Source organism: Prorops nasuta, unplaced genomic scaffold (assembly GCF_024137725.1).
Source record: "Prorops nasuta isolate Cenicafe-Biocafe unplaced genomic scaffold, Cenicafe_Pnas_1.2 PNAS00033, whole genome shotgun sequence".
NCBI classification, from domain to species: Eukaryota; Metazoa; Arthropoda; class Insecta; order Hymenoptera; family Bethylidae; genus Prorops; species Prorops nasuta.
The window spans coordinates 2,448,198-2,465,276 of record NW_027116830.1 but is presented as its reverse complement, the minus strand read 5'-3'; the positions used below and the strand labels follow the sequence as shown (position 1 = coordinate 2,465,276).

The 17,079-nt window shown below is 44.3% G+C and overlaps 1 protein-coding gene across 3 annotated transcripts; it reads left to right on the top strand.

Annotated features, from left to right (window-relative positions):
* Positions 1 to 2,710: 2,710 nt before the first annotated feature.
* LOC136783239 (fibroblast growth factor receptor homolog 1-like) lies at positions 2,711 to 17,058 on the top strand. 3 transcript variants are annotated; one of them, XM_066743211.1, is made up of 10 exons: positions 2,711 to 3,542; positions 8,793 to 8,917; positions 10,624 to 11,421; positions 11,831 to 12,012; positions 12,673 to 12,805; positions 12,920 to 13,441; positions 13,707 to 14,220; positions 14,540 to 14,680; positions 14,763 to 14,868; positions 15,182 to 17,058. In XM_066743211.1, exons 2-10 carry the CDS (start codon positions 8,842 to 8,844, stop codon positions 15,281 to 15,283), a joined length of 2,574 nt encoding a protein of 857 aa, XP_066599308.1. In that variant the 5' UTR covers positions 2,711 to 3,542; positions 8,793 to 8,841; the 3' UTR covers positions 15,284 to 17,058. The 3 variants fall into 3 exon arrangements, with proteins under 3 accessions (XP_066599308.1, XP_066599307.1, XP_066599306.1); XM_066743210.1 differs by lacking the exon at positions 11,831 to 12,012 and adding an exon at positions 12,292 to 12,479 and having other exon boundaries at positions 2,719 to 3,546; XM_066743209.1 differs by lacking the exon at positions 11,831 to 12,012 and adding an exon at positions 12,292 to 12,479 and having other exon boundaries at positions 2,720 to 3,542.
* Positions 17,059 to 17,079: the final 21 nt, after the last annotated feature.

The following is a 17,079-nucleotide window of genomic DNA, read 5'->3' as shown; positions in this document are numbered from 1 at the left end:
TAAAAATTAATTCATTCTTTCAAGAAATCATAGCGAGAAATAAAGATGAACGTTTTATAATTGTCGAGTCTATATCCTATCCTCTTTATGGGGCGTTCTCCTCTTGGTTGACGGGCCCTCTCTCTCTCTCTCTCTCTCTCTCTCTCTCTCATGTATATAATAATTGGAGGAGAACAAGGGGGCGATTGTTTGACATGTAGGCACAGCCTGGTAAATTCTGGAAAAATCAAGAGACATTGGGTCGCGAGTACGACGAAGGAAGTATATATATATATATAGAAGATTGCTATATGTCATGTGTGTATGACACGATTGTACGACATGTGGTCGTATAGACTCGCATGACTATGGTCATGCTCGAACGGTCTACGCTGCTTGGAAATGAATTCCAAAGGCAGAAACGGAGAGTCACATCTTGCTGCGTGGCTTCCGGTTCTCCTCGCTCTCTCCCTCGATCCTATCCAGAGAGAGAGAGAGAGAGGCCAAGAAACCCCCTCTTTTAAAACCTCTTCCTAATATTACCCACAGAATTCTACCCCTTTCTTAATAATCATATTGTGATTAGCACATTTATAATAGAGATGCTCGATCTATCGCACATCGACTGGAATAAAATTTCTTACATAAACAAATAAAGTGCCGAAGCTTTCCTTTCGAGCACTTGCGAGAGAAAAGTTTGGTTACGCGCGAATGACTCAAAGCGATTGCTTCGCTCGGCAGGTTTAACAACAGTATATATATATATATATATATATAAGAAAATCGACGAGATTTTTCTCCGGATGCGCGCGCGCGCGCGCGCGTAAGGTTGAGGTTTAGCTATAGTTGCCTGTTCTCTCTCTCTCTCTCTCTCTGCTTCGTGTGGCTTCTCTGTGGGATGGATGGAAAGGTGGGCCGATCCCGGTCCCGGTCCCCGATGCCTGCAACACGTGTTTCGAACGTGTTGAGAATCTGTTGGCACGTGGAGCGGCAAAAGCCGGCGTGGCGTAGCGGGCCGCGCGGGTAGAAAGGCCAAGAGAAAAATAGGGGTGTTTCGAGGACGTCTCTGCGCAGTGCGCACCAAACCAACGCGCGAGAGAGAACCTTGCTCGCGAGCGCAACTTCTCTCTCTCTCTCTCTCTCTCTCTCTAGGATTTACCTATATAGTGTCCCATTCGTCTCTTACGCGCCTCTCAACCTACCTCAGCCTATAATATTGCACATCTATACCAATGCGTGAAAATCACTTTGGAGATGTATAAAGATCTATATGGGAGGATCGCTGGTGTTTGAACGAGTCGACTTGGCTGATGGGTCGATAACGAGTTGCGGGAGCTACACAGGGGCCACATGGTAATTAAGCCTCCTCGTCAGGCTACTCAATGTTCCCCTCAGAGACGCGATATAGGGTAGAATAAGAAACGAGTGAAAGGAGATGGTATACGTGCAGCGTGAACATTTTTAGAAGGCGCGCGCGCGCGCGCGCGCGAAATGGACGATTCGCGAAGCAATTAAACGGGCTATATTATAGACATATGCGTGGCTCGAAGAATCGACCATCCAAGTGCTCGAGCACTACCACATTTCCAATCTCTCGAGAAAAATCGATATATAAATTAGTTTGCATATATTTCGAAGATTGCTGCAACTGAATCCGAGGGCGCGTCTCGCGAACCAATGGGAGGGACATTCTCTCTCTCTCTCTCTCTTCTTGCCATCTCTCGAGCAAAGACTATGGAAATCTGTCACAGGACGCAGTCGGTGTGTGCCTTGCGTGCGGGAACGCGCGAGTTGAATTTGGCCCATGTTCGAGGAACATTTCCAACAGGAAAATCCGATCCATGTAACTCGCGCGGCACGATGGGTCACCGCGAGGAGGAGAAACGAAAGAAACGTGAGACAAGTGCGAAGGTTCGAAAGGTCTGGAAATACAGTTGCATGCATGTCGAGGTTCGGTTTTTACGCTGCGGCGAGGAGAGGAGTGTGTATATAGCATAAAACGCGCTCGAGTAGCACGTGCCTGCTGTGCATGTACCATTAGCGAGAGGGGTGTGTGTGTGTGTGTGTGTACTGTTTGGTAATGGTGGTGGTAGCCGGCAATCGTCGTGACTGGGAGCGTTTGAGAATAGAGGAGGGGGAGGCAGTCAGCAAAACGTACAAGAAGCTACATGGGGGAAGAGTGGCAAAGAGCAGCGGTAGAGGGGATGGGGTCTCTCTCTCTCTCTCTCTCTCTCTCTCTCTCTCTCTCTCTCTCTCTCTCCTAGCCTGAGCAAGCGCATAATTCAAGTTTTACGGAACGCGCGAGGGATGCATCGACTGGCCGTCGTCTCTCGTTACTCCCCCCCTTCTTCCACCCAGCACAATTCCCTCTTGCGTTAAATAAAAATATAATAGATTATCCCCGCGTCTCTCTCTTTCTCTCCCCTAAAATAATAATAAACCAATTCTCCCCCTCCCTCGTTATTTTGCTCCTGCGCCATCCCCCCTCCCGCACTCTCTCTCTCTTTGGCCAGCGAGCGAGCACCGGGCGACTCGCCCGCCACTCGCCACTTATTTCAAGCCTCTCGTCTTTTCTGGCACTACGCCCGAGTCTCCGCGATTCGGCGAGTAGCGCAACTCTCTCTCTCTCTCTCTCGACCCAATCTTTACCTTTTGACGCGTCGACGACAAAGCACCATACACCGAGTCCATCAGCGTATACGTGCGGGAGCAGAATTGTCCGTTAAAATCGCTCCTCTGGAAGAAAACTCGGCGTGTCTTGTGTGTCGCTCGAGATCGAGACAGAGGGAAGGAAGGAAGAAACCTTAGGTGCGTGCGTGCGTGTGTGTGCGCGCGCGCGCGCTTGTATCGAGGGAACGCCCCCGCGAGAGACGCGCAAGCGCGGGCGCGCGCCCCGGAGGACCGTTTCATTCGCAGAAAAGTCGCGCGCGAGCGCATTCCGCGCCTCCGTCCATCCAGTCTCTCCTCCTCCTCTCGAACCGCGCAGCGGCAATCGCCGCACCACCGCCAAAACCTACCAAGGACTCCTATTCTCTTTGCGGAAGTCAGTGTGAACGCACGCAAGCGCGCGCGCGCGCGGCCTATCCTTCGAAAAGAGTGCCTTGATTCGTGTGAGTTCTTCGTGAGGCAATTTGGAGAACGGAAGTCCATCGAACGCGACATTGGAGATGCAATGGCTGTCTATGTGCTACGCCAGTGATTCTCTCGAGAACTCGACTCGACTCGACTCTCTCGTCAAGTGGCAAACGAGCGAGTCCCACGCGCCGCAGCATCTGAGAAAAGCCAGACACGCGTGTGCTGCCTGCAACACGCTCGCGCGGAGGCTTTTACGAATCTTGCCAGGAGAGAGAGAGAGAGAGAGAGAGAGACAGAAGAGGCTCTGTGTGTGTGTGTGTGTATGTATGTGCGCGTACAAGACGGTACGCAGGGTCGACGGAAAACCGGAAGGACGCTCTTGAGAGAAGCAGAAGAACAGAAGCTCGGCTCGTCCGCGAGAGTGTATCGCTTTCGAGATGTCAGTGAAGAGTAGTAGTCTTTCCTCCTACGCACGGATTGCACCGTAGGTAAGTAAGTGTCTTCGCGAGATTCGCGCATTAATATCCGGAGAGAGAGAGAGTGGTTGGTTGGTTCCTCCTCCTGAAAAGCGCCTTCTTTTTTACGCGCTGCCATTTATTTTCCTTCACCCGCACACGCCTTGGAAAGAAACTTACTTACTCTTGCTTCGTCATATTTCCCTATTGACCTTTTATTTCACTTATACTTTTACACATGTGTGCTTGCAACAATAACAAACCAAGAGTGTAGCGCAGGAGCGTTCGATCGGATGTTTAAACCGAGAGTCGTTTCTATTCTTAGGATGAAATATCAATTCGCAGGAACGATCGTTCTCGCTCTCAACGAAATGGCTGGAAAATAATGAGTAAATTGAGGGAAAAGGCTAAAATCACGCTTAAACGGACAGAATAAAGCGGGAGCTCGTCTACGGGGCGTAACTGCGTTATTATGCGGGCAGAGAGAGAGAGAGAGAGAGAGAGACCATAGAGTTATATACATGTACATGTATGCAGTGCACGAATCGTGCATTAAAATCAATCCCTTTTTCCTGCTACGCGACTCTCCTTGGAAAATTATGTCATTTTTTATTACGTGCAGCAGTTAATTGCCACAAACTGCCTACGCATTCTTTTCCGTTGGCCAATCGCAAATTGGATCGCTGTCGAAATAAACAACGGATGTCGATTTCTTGATAATGATCGACGACGAAGAATGTAGCGATACAACGTTCCGATAATTTTTTCCGCAAGATAATAAAGTGCGAATCGCGATCACCGTGCAGCGAGGAACAAATATATTGTAGCTACGCTGGGTATATAGAGAAAATTTCAAGTGGGCAGAGAGAAATAAATGTCGCGCGTCTCTATGCTACGTCCGGACGGAGCATCCATTAACATTGGAAAGACGCTTGCTCGTTCTGAGGTCGCTCCAGAGCTTATTGGTTCCTTGCGGTTTTTGCTAAAAACCCACAACAGCCACGTTACTCTACCGAGATCCCACGTCCAGTGGGAAAGAGGGACCAATGTGGCCCACTAAATTCCTACACCAATATCAATTACCACGATAAAAAGTAAATTAATCTTCTCCACAAGCGTCGAAAAGATAATTACCATCATTTACCTGAAATAACAAGTTATATATATATATATTACATTTGTGCAAGACCATTGCGAATTGTATCGATCTTACATATATATATATATAGAGTAGGACATTCGAGACTTGCATGGATACATGTGTATTTCATTCGTCTATATATTTCTCACGAGAAATTCATTTCTGTCATTCATCCACCGCTAATTGATCAGGTAAATATGCGCGGCGATTAACGAAAATGATGAAACGTGAGGGCATCGTGTTTGAGGTTATTAAGATAACAACGCGCGCACGAGGAGAAAATAAATAGAACGAAGGAGAATCCTCGCGCTACCTCAGGTGTCAATATATAAATATATATATGTTAGCATTCTAAAAAGGCCTTAAGAAAACAAAACGGCGCGAAGGAGAAGCTATTGGCCTGAAAACTGTGATAGAAAACTTGGGGCCGATATCTTGATAGGCCCTCGAGACCCGAGGCCCGAGCAAGAGACGCACCTTGTTTACACTGCACATTTATGGTACCTATATATACACTTACGACCTGCTATACTAAAAACACCATAAAAGAATAAATACTAGTTGACGCACGCGTCTTTACAACTATTACATAGCGTTGACAAAATTTTGCATAACACCTTTCTCGATGCAAACGAAAGAAACCAACAATGTTTCGAAAAAGTTCTATGCAAAATTTTCACATCTCTCTTATCGTTTACACTTAATTATGAATTAATGTACACATGTGATTGATAAACTTGTAATCCCTGCTTCTTCTTCTTCTTCTCCTTCTCCTAGCTTATCAAAAATGTACGATCGATTTTATCGAAGCAAACAATTGTAGAAAGACTTTGAAGAGATCAGCTTCGAGGAGAGGGATGTAAAATTGTCCTTCTTCTTACAAAGTAAATGAGAGTCATTGATCGCAAATCCTTTCCGTTCGCTCTTCTCCAATGTACTTTGCTGTACAGGTCACTGTGCGCTTCAAAATTGTGAATGACTTATTTTTCATATTGAATATTTAACTGCCAATTAAAGTGGTTGGTTTCCATGCCTTAGCTTTTTCCCAGGTCTCTCCATTCCTTACTTTTTCACATAAACTAACGACTGACGAGCTTCGCCTCGACCAGCGTCACTAGCCTGAAACACAGTGTGAATCCAACATTAACGGAAGATCCATCCCCCCAAAGTGTATATTAGAAGAATCTTACCCACACTCGAAAAACAAAAATAGCTTCTATCCACCAATTTCTTCGAGCTAAGTAAACAATTACAGTGAGCTCAAATGCGAATTTTCATCTAATACGCAAAATATCATCGAGCTCTCAAACACACGGTACATTTCCAGAGACATACACACCTATTATTAAGTACATAAATATATGTATTCAGAAATATATTTCAAAGACTGTCATCGGATTCTGTATATCTGTCCTCGTTGCGCGGGGTGGGCCTACCAAGGCGTCCCGCTATAAATAAAGAGAACGATCAATCTTGAGAGAAGCAGCGAGGGTAAAAATATATTGAACAACGTAATCAGAAAATGGGCCAGCCAATTACGTGCCCAAGTGTAGGCAGCGTAGGCACAAGGAGACACGGGGAGTGTTGCTCTAACGACGAATAATAATCGTAGCGTGGTCCAATGCTAAGTAAGAAATTGGACGTGGCAACTGACAATTGGTATTCTTCGGAGATCCAAGCTGAGATTCGAAAGAGTTTCTTTCTCGTTGATACGGCTTGCCTCTATCTGGAAAAGTAAGCGGAAAAAGGAGAGAAAAGTTATTTCTATGCTGCAAACGGACGGGGCCATCGACGGGAAGGGAAAGGGAGGGAGGGAGGGAGGGAGGGAGAGGGAGAGAGAGAGAGAGAGAGAGAGAGAGGAGCCAGCCGGGCGGGCAGGTATAAACTAACCAAGAGAATACATACATACTTACTGCTTATAGGTTATGTTCGTCGTTGGGGCATATACATAGGGGAATAGTGGGAGGGAGGGGGGGAGCGACCCGCGTGCTATCCGGCAGCGCGATCAGCTTCTGCCACATTGCCAATGTATTCACGTCATTCAGAAATGTACGCGTCCGTTTCGTGTCGGGCATATTGTCATTCGGCCAACTTCGTATACACCGAATACTACAGATACAGCGGAAATAAGTCGTGATTTACCGAGACGCCGCCGGAAGCGCCGCACGTGCGTCGTCGTCGTCGTTTTTCGACACCAACGATTCTCCTCGATCCTTTCTACGAACTTTGCCTCCGACCAATGACATTTTTATCCTTCCTGCGAGAGCCACGATTCGCTGCTGCACCCGAAACCAAACAACGCTGATTGGAAAATAATATTCGCGCGTTTTTCTCTTCTTCTTTCTTTGTTGATCATCGCCATTGTCGCAGCCTTTGTCTCTTCCTCTGCTTGCTGCACGTGCATTGTAGTAGTATGTACGGGAATTATGCATCTGCTTTTCTTCGAGCTCCTACGACCCAGGAAGCAATTCATTATAGCGTATTCTCGCGGTTGAGATGTGTTTTAATGCCGACCGTGCGTAAAGCCGAGTGTCGCGAAGAATGTACAATTTCTTCACCATCCACAGGTTATGTTATTACACATTAGATTAGATGGATGTAGACCCGCAAAGATCTTGCTTGCGTAAATTTAAGGATGGAAGTATCTTATTCGACAATATGCACATTCTCTCAATTTGTATAATTTCGGAAGCAGATTGAATTCAAGGCGAATCATGCGTGTTTATGAAAGTAGAATGGTAAGTCTTTTACACGTTATGAACGTATACCCATGATAGTTGGAAAAGAGTAACCAGTTGGAATATATCGTAAAAGACAGCTCTGTCAGTGGGGGCTGACTCTTGTTGTAAAAATTCGATTGGCTTGTTTGATGCTTCTCCCTTGTCAGAGTTGTGTTTATTCTCAACACATCTGCCTAGCTAAACATTCTATTTTTCGTTTGACGCGCGAATAGGCAACGTGTTGCTGGCGGAACGATTCTTCTTCGGGCCCCAGCCCAGAGCTAATGTACTCGGTTACTCTTTTTCCAGATGCAGAGGCGACGGTTGACAGGCCTGCAACGCAGGTCAAAAATATTGTTTCCTGAAACCAAAGCCCTACATAGCTGCCAGTGGCCGCATCTCTCAGCTCTTTTCACACGTGCGAAGGGGAAAAAAGTGGGAGCTTCCGGAAAATTTTCATTAGATGAGAGACAAAAAGTTGGAAATTGCTTTTTAAAATCGTGCACAGGGGGAAAGCATGAATTTCCTCTATGTATGTGTTTCCTCGCTGTGGCCATGATGAGAAGAAATATAGAGGAGAGAGCATGAAAAAAATGTCTTGGTTTACATAGTGAGAGTGGACGGACATTGAAAGTTCATTTTCGTTTACTGTAATGATGCAATGGGTGTGCGGAGAGACGCATCGACGAGTAAGGCCTGCGAGCAACGCAGGTCAAAAATATTGTATACCCAAACCAAATCCCTGCTAGCATTCGTATACGACTCTCCAAACACGTGCGAAGGAAGAAAATCCAAGCTTCCGGAAGGAAACTTGATTAGCGTGTAAAAGCTGTGCGACGAAAAGGTTTAGAATTTCTTTGGAAAATTATGCAGAAGGAAAGTGCCCGTGACTCTCCCTTGTGTCTTTATCACTTGGAAGCTTACCAATGAAACAAGGAGGCAAGAGCACAGAAAACTTTCCTTCTCCTTGCTGGACAATCAAGATATATTTTATGTGTGTACAACTTATACCTGTCGACGCTTTTTATCGAAAATATTCTGAAAACTCTGAGGGATTCCGATAAACTCCTCCTGCATGCTTTACTTAGGAACTCTTGAAAAGATTGTACCAATCACGATGCGATAAGCTGCATGATTTTAAGAACGACGTATATGTATATCGTAAACAGTCCGTTTCCACACGCGTCTTTTTCTTCCCTTAATTATTGTATATTCCTTCTTTTTTTTAATCCAAACTGTACACGTGTAAGCGTGTGTCTCCCAAACAATGAGAGAGAGAGAGAGAGAGAGAGAGAGAGAGAGAGAGAGAGAGCTATATTTAAATGTCTGTAAATCGATCGATCCATAAAATATTCGTGTAAACTGTTGTTTACACTGTAATAGCGATATAAATAGTTGTAAAGAGTACGCTGTGTGTTTTAGGGGATTCTTCAGGCTAAATCCACACGCCCACGCAAGAAGAGCGAGAGAAATGGACCCAAGACTGATATTGTTGATTCTGGCCAGTTTTCACTGGTATCTGGCGCAAGGACGTCTGATTCGATTAGGTGAGTCGATATAACGCGCGATAATGTTGCAATTTATCAATCGCGAATATAATTTTCGAATTACGAGAGCATACTTTATTTCGCCGGCGCGCATCGCACATTCGCGCGCGGCGAACGAGTCGAAGATTCGCCATTCTAATAATAGCGAAACGGTATTTCTACGAATAACCGGGGGAGGGGCAATGTACTACATAGGAACCGTATAGGAAGGGAAGGAGCGCATCGAACGCGTTACCGATTGTCCTATACCAATACATTCGGTATAGGAGTATACTGTTATGATTGAGCTCAATTGTTCAATTACTCGGTCGTTGAATGTCGCGCGACTCGGGGGGCCCTACACGAGAGTGCCCCTCCGACTGCAAACCTCCTCCTCCCCTCTCCATGCCCGCAAGAAGAACCAACGAACGACCGACCGACCGATTCTATTCGTCCAATTCGATTTTGTCGAATGACCCTTTGCTTCGATCGATACCTCTCGACCAAATCTATACATACATATATATATATATATATAGATGAAGCGTCCTTGAGAAAATACAAATTAACGAGCCAGCCAACGTAAACTTTACCTTCTACGTGTATATATATATATATATATATATATAGTATACCAAGCGAAAGGATCATTTCGTGGGAATATAAACAGTTTTTTGACTCGTTGCCAATTACGTATAAAGCATGTATAGTTGCAAAAGCGGCCATCTTAAATAAAGAAGTTTTTATACGCGAAGAAACATCGTACACTTGGCGCTCATTGCTGCACACCATTTCCAATATTTATCTCGATCGACTAATTATTTTTCTCACTTTACAGCGAGACTGCGTTGAAAAATGACGAGTAATCAATCAAGTGTGCTCTGGAAGAGACGAGAGCAGACGCGTGTTACAATTTTCCACTGTGGGTCAAAGGTCAGCCGACGCGAGAAAATTGTTCGCCCGACGAGGAAAGCGAAAGGAAAAATAATCTCGAGGAACAGGGGCTTTCCTCGCGTCGACCCAAAAGAAACTTTAGACGTCTGAGTGAGGCGCGACGCGTATCCGAGCCCCCCCCCCCCCTCCCCTCCCCGTGCACAGTATAGGTATATATACAATGTGGCAAAAGAAATGTGTATTTTCGAAGCGTCGAAACTTTTCCACGTTGATTACTCGATCGTTTATCCTTCCGTCTCCATTAAGCGAGTCGTTGAGGCATGCAAAGGAACATCCATTTTCAAGCTCGCTCGTGTGTTTGGATGATTCTTAAGATTTGTTGCGCTCTTGGACCACAGTTTGTTCGCGCGCGCACTCGGTAGCGCGTTATTAACCGATTGGTCCCAGGGCTCTCGCTCTCTCCGCAAGATCCAAATTTAGAGCAACTGCCATGCACGGGAGAAACGCGCAACTTGGAAAATATAGTCTCAACTGCAGCCCCTATGCATATATATATATATATATATATATATATATATACCTTCGGGAGAAACTCGTGCATGCTTCTGCTGCACTTCTGGCCACTGTCCAAATATCTCTGGTCTGTTCCATTTTATGAATGAGGAGCGCCGACACTCGCGTTATCATTATTCTTATATATATATATCCATGCACTCTCTTGCATAATCTCACATATGCGTACAATTGTCGTCGGAGATCGATCGTCGACCCACGCCGCCATTTTGTTTGAATTTCTTCTACAAGCAAGTATACATCCGTGCGATTTGTTTCAGGAGCAACGAGTGCGGAGAAGGCGGTGGTGCTTGTCGGCGAAAGGCTGAGTCTTCGTTGCGGCCAGAGAGCGGAGTACTCTTGCAGCTGGTACAAAAATGGCGAGCACTTCCGGCCAAAGGACGCCAGTCGAGTGCGCGTGGTCGGACAATCGCTGCGTTTCCGGTTTACGGAAGCGGAAGACGCTGGTAGCTACGCTTGCAGATCGGTGTCCGGCGATCCCGATCAACTTCCGTCTTGGCGTAATTTGACCTTGAGAGTCGTGACCTCGCTCTCGGAGGTGGATCTGACGGAGGAAGGCGGCAACGTCGAGGCCGAGCAGCAGCAGCAGCAGCAGGATGGCTATCAGAGCGAGCAAGCCATGTTTGGCCTCCCGAAGAGGGACAGCAATGACCTTGAGAGCGAACCGAGACGACAACACGAGATTCGCTCGCTCAAGCTGGAAGCTGCTCCGCTGCCAACCGCTGCCATCGTCGTCGCCGAGGCCGAGGCCGAGGAACGTAACGGAACTCTGCCGGACGCGCTACCAGCGTTCGTTAAACCCGACGAGATGCACAGCTCCGTGGTGAAACCAGCCGGTAGCATGCTGAGGCTCAAGTGTCCCAGCATTGGCAATCCAAAGCCCAATATCACCTGGTACAAGAACAACGAGGAGCCCAAAAGGACCCTCGGTGCCGTCTCCAAATCCAAATGGACCGTTCGTTTGGACGATTTGGTCACCAACGACAATGGCAATTACACCTGCGTCGTTTGCAATTATCTCGGATGCATCAATTACACCTTTAAGGTCGAGGTTATTGGTAGGTTTGCTCCTATGTGATGATATATATATACTTTTACGAACCACCAACACCCACGCGCAAAATATTCAACTCCAACGATCATACAATGGTCTCATATACTTTTTATCATTTTCAATCATATGCGCGTACGTCAATTCATCGGTATCAACACTCTGTGACGTTAAGATGAGAATGTACAATGATGCACATATGCGTATTATCAATACTAAAAATCGATCAAATCAGTCATGTTTCTCTGCGGCTTTCTTCGCGTACAATGCAATTACGCATTCTCGCTTGATTACATTTGTGTTGGTATATAGAAGGGAAGCAAATGGATGATAAGTTTTTGTAGAGGCGGCTATTAAGTATAATATATGTATGTATACGAGGCAATAGGAGAAAATTGACGAGTAAAAATGTTTAGAGCGTTTTCCGCACAAACCGTACATCAAAGAGGACTTTCCGAAAAATGTAACCGCCTTGGTGAACAGCACGGTGCAATTCGATTGTCCTCTGCTTTCCGACCTCGAGCCCTATATACAGTGGCTGAAAGTTGCCGAATACCCGGAAGATCGAGAAGAATTGCCAAACGGAACAGTGTTGCAGGTACACGCGAATAATCGCTCGAAACTTGACAATTCTGACTGTGAGGGTGTAGGTAATGGTGGTGATGGTAACACGGTGGTGGAGGCTCCTCGCACAATGTTAACACTATATGTACATATTCTTCTTCCACTCTTTGCGTCATTTTCCAGCAATTCTATCGTTATTATTATGAGAGACGAAGAAGAAGTATCTGTTTTAATGGCTGCTAAATGCAAACATGTAATTTCACGCTTATTATGTGTGGCTAACTTTATGGTGTTGGGTATCTGTGAACTATAGAAACCGTGAAGCATCAACCGATACTTACATTGGCACCTAGGAACGCAACGGTCCTTATTGGTAACAACGCAAGCATGAGCTGCAAGGTGCTCTCCGAAGCTCATTATCATTTGGAATGGTATCGTGGCTTTCATTCCACCTTGGATTCGGTCAACCAAACTGATAAAACTGCTCAGGTGGAGGTAAAGGTGGGCCCCTCTTCTCTTTATACCTTCTCTCTTCCATATATATATATGTGTGTATGTGTGTATATCAAGCCCTGGAGAAACGTAAAAGAATTGCATGCTTCTGTCGATGTTTGGTGGATGAAGGAAATTCAATTATTATTGGGATATAGGGTAAATCAAGGATTTTTTATTGAATCGTTGAAATATTTCTTAGGCTGGTAAGGACCTATATCCGGATGTACTCAAGCTGTACAATGTCAAGCGCAAGGACGAGGGATGGTACACTTGTATAGCTCAAAATACGTTGGGATCGACTTTCAGCAGTGCTTATCTGAGAGTAGTGGACAGTAAGTGGTATTACATGCATACGATTATACGTATATATAAAATGTGGCGAAGAAAAATGTGGGGTGTGTCGTTTCACTTTAGGCGCACCGGATAATTTATCTGTAAATTTACAGGTTTGGAGGAGGTACCAATGACAGCTAAACCGCAGGTCCTGGTAAACGTTCTAGCAGCGGTCCTTTTTATATTTTTCGCAGTGGGCGTGGTAGTGGTGATTTACATCTTCCAGCGTCTGAAACGGGAAAAGATGAAGAAACTCTTGGCCATCGAGACAGCTCGCGCTGCTGTGGTCACTCAGTGGACGAAGAAGGTCATCGTGGAGAAGCAGAAGATGGCTGCGGAGAACCAAGGAGCGAAGGATACGTTGCTGCTGCCAGTTGTTAAAATAGAGAAGCAAAAATCTAACGTGATAGCTGCAGGGGATGATGGCAACGGTAGCATTTCCGAGTACGAATTGCCAGTGGACAGTGCTTGGGAATTACCTAGGGAACATCTAGTTCTGGGCAACACGTTGGGCGAGGGTGCTTTTGGTAAAGTCGTGCGTGCCCAGTTTGGAGGCAACACCGCTGGTAACAACAATAACAATAGCGCTGCTAGATTAGGGATGCCAGGTGTAGTTGCTGTAAAAATGCTGAAAGGTGTGTATATTTCGGTGGTACACCTATACTCGGTTCATTACACGAATCAAGCTAATGTACCATGTGCCCAAGTCCTAAAGAGGAGAGCAGGGTCCTGCAAATTTTATTTTGAAAAAATTAATTCCTATATTATGGATAATTACTCAAAAAAAAAACCCATAGACTCTTGCAACATTCTTAAATGGAAGCTATATTTTTTCTTTTAATCCAGTATCTACACGTATGTAACATTCGAGAAAAGTAATTGAGTTTTATTTGCTCACAGAGGGTCATACGGACGCAGAGATGATGGACTTGGTCTCGGAAATGGAGATGATGAAGATGATCGGTAAACACGTGAATATCATAAACCTGGTTGGCGCGTGTACACAGGGTGGTCCGTTATTCGTCGTGGTGGAATTTGCACCTTATGGTAATCTTCGGGATTTCCTAAGGGAGCACAGGCCATCGTCGGCCAGTGGTCAATCAGCTTTCAACCCAGCTTCCAGCCTTTTGATCAAAGAGAGACCCGCCTTGACCCAAAAGGATCTGGTCTCCTTCGCTTATCAGGTCGCACGAGGAATGGAGTACTTGGCCAGTCGACGTTGCATTCACAGGGACCTTGCTGCCAGGAACGTCCTCGTCAGCGACGAGTACATCCTGAAGATAGCAGATTTTGGCCTGGCGCGTGACATTCACTGCCACGATTACTACAGGAAAACCACCGATGGACGATTACCTGTGAAGTGGATGGCACCGGAAGCCCTCTTCCACAGAGTGTACACCACTCAATCCGACGTGTGAGTGCACCACACAATTATTTCATCTTGCAATCCCTGTTATTCGTGCAGTCATCTCATGAAATTATAGACAACGTAAAAGTGCATTTATTTCCTTTAATGATAAGAGTTTGTCAAGTGTTTTCTCTTCAGATGTCTCTGAATGCAAATTTAAAGGTGATTAAGAGAGGTCCTGTATACGAGAAAAAACTGATATCTCTTATGGCTAACGAGTTGGCATTTTTTGTTTGTTTTTTATGCCTATGCTCTGGGATGTATCGAGTGGTGTGGATCCTGTATAATTAATATTCATTCGATCCCATTTATATGTTAAACGCAGATGGTCCTACGGGATACTCTTGTGGGAAATTATGACATTGGGCGGCACACCCTACCCTTCCGTACCCTCGGTCGAGAAACTCTTTCAATTACTGAGATCAGGACACAGAATGGAGAAACCACCCTGTTGCTCCGTTGATATGTATGTATCGGCGTTATCTCTCTTGAAGTATTTATATGCTCATATCGATTCGAGATTACACGGAAACACGTTTTACTTGTAGATACATGCTCATGAGGGACTGTTGGAGTTATCAGCCGTCCGAGAGGCCAATGTTCGGAGAATTGGTCCAGGATCTTGACAGGATATTAACTATAACGGCGAATGAGGTAAGTAAGTCTTGACGCGTTCAAATTCATTTGATTCTTGCAAATGTTTGTTCGAAAGAAAGCTATGAATTGTTTACTAAACGGTCGTGAAATTTAAGCAAGTAAAAAAAAAAAATTTGGTACGATTGAAGTATTTAATTTATAATTTTGGTATTTGGTGTTCTTTTAAAACCAAGTTTATTTGTCATTGACAATTATTCAAATAAATATTGAATTTCATCAAATGTCACTCTTTCTCGGTGTATATAAAGTGATACGTGGGAAAGATGACTCTCCGAAACTCTCGTTTCATTATTTATATTCGTTATTACAGGAATACTTGGACCTTGGTCTTCCACAATTGGATACACCACCGTCCAGTCAGGATTCCAGCGAGGCCGAGGACGATGACGAGAATTTTCCTAATTTATTATAAATTTCCACCGAACCAATGCGATACCCGTTGCTCCGTGGAATCGCTCAACGAGATCAGCGAACCAAACCAGTGGCCGAATAACCCGCAGTGGTACCAGCAACAATATCCTGCTTAAACCGAAGCACTTGAAAATATAATATATATACATGTAGATGAACGAACGACGATACCAGAGATTTTCAACAGGAGATAAACGCCAAATATTACAAGTATCAGTATTGATTTTAGCGCGTATACTTCATTGTAGATAGATTTAAGCGAGTCGCCAAAAAGTTAGCTCGTAGAATCGAAAAAATTGTCAGAAATTGTTTGCTACCGATTGGTCGAGATGTGTAACCTGTTTAAAAAAGAATGAAAGTGAATCAGGACTGAGTGATTTTTTTGGCAACTAGTCAATGGAGAATCGGATGGTAGCAGAACTTCTTTGCAGGACCAATCAGTCGATCGAAAGGGTTGTGTGTCACGATAAGAGAGTCAGTGTGCGCTAACAACGTGAGATATTTGTAAGTTAGACGATAGAAGCGAATAACTATGCGAGGAGGCGAGCGAGAGAGTCCGTCCCACAAGTCAATTCTCGACGGAAATGCAGGAATTCTTAGACCGTGAAGAGGGGCTGAGAATCGTAGAAAAATCACCAGGCTTTTTGCGAAGAGAGCAAACGGAGCAAGAAGAAACTGTACAGGAGGGTGTCTTGTTGCTGTAAACGTTTCTGTTCGAAGCGCGCGTCGACTTTGGAATATACGGCGCAGCAGCAGTCGTATGCCACTTTTCGATGGTTAATATCACCGAGTGAAAAAATCATTTGATTCGAATAATCGTGACTCGAGCAGCAGTGAATAGTTAAATATGTTACTTGGTTTAATATATACGCAGACAACTGATTTAAGTAAGTTATGATTATTCGAATGACATGATTTATTCTCAGTGTTGAAGGAAGAATGTTTTGTGAACAAGTGATGAATTTTGGAAGAAACTATATGTTATGGACGCGCGTAAAATGGCTTGGAGAGAAAGAGAGTGCTATTTTGAAAGTGCGGAATAGTAATTGCGAGAGATGAACGCGTGTTAATTGTGTACAGGTGATATGATTAGGTCTAGTTAATTTATTGTTTGTAAAATAATTGATTATTTTAAAAAGAAATACATTCGTAAGTGATTTATATATATATATATATATATATATATACGTAATAGTGTAAAATGTATATTCACACTGTACTCCTCTGCTGAGTGTTATGTATATGTATATTCGCTGCACGTCGATTCAGTTGCGAAGGTCGACGTCCAGCCATTCCGTAACGGTGAATCGCCGCCGCCGCAATTTATTTATCGACGCACACAGTTAAACTTTCCTCGCTATTCTACAATACGATAGTCTTAATGTATTTCTTTAAATGCAAACCGTATTATCATTCTCTTAAGGATACTGCGTTATACCTTCTCGATTTTAAGGCGATTCTAAAATAAATTATAGAGTTTCATCCGCGACAAATAAGAATTGCTGTATTTATTATTAATTGATTATTGCCAATTGGGGAGAATTTATTGAAAGTACAATAATAATACCTGATTCGAAAAGAATCAAAGTTGCGAGGCGCTGCAATATATTTCTATGTACACCATATGTAACTTATTCGTTTCGTGTATCATATTTAATTGTATAAAATCGATGTTATTATATGTATAACATAGACTAGTAAGGCGAATTTATTGTAAATAACGATAATTTTTTTATTGTCCAAATATATACGAACATTTATTCAGTAATGGAAAAATATACATATATATAATTCCTG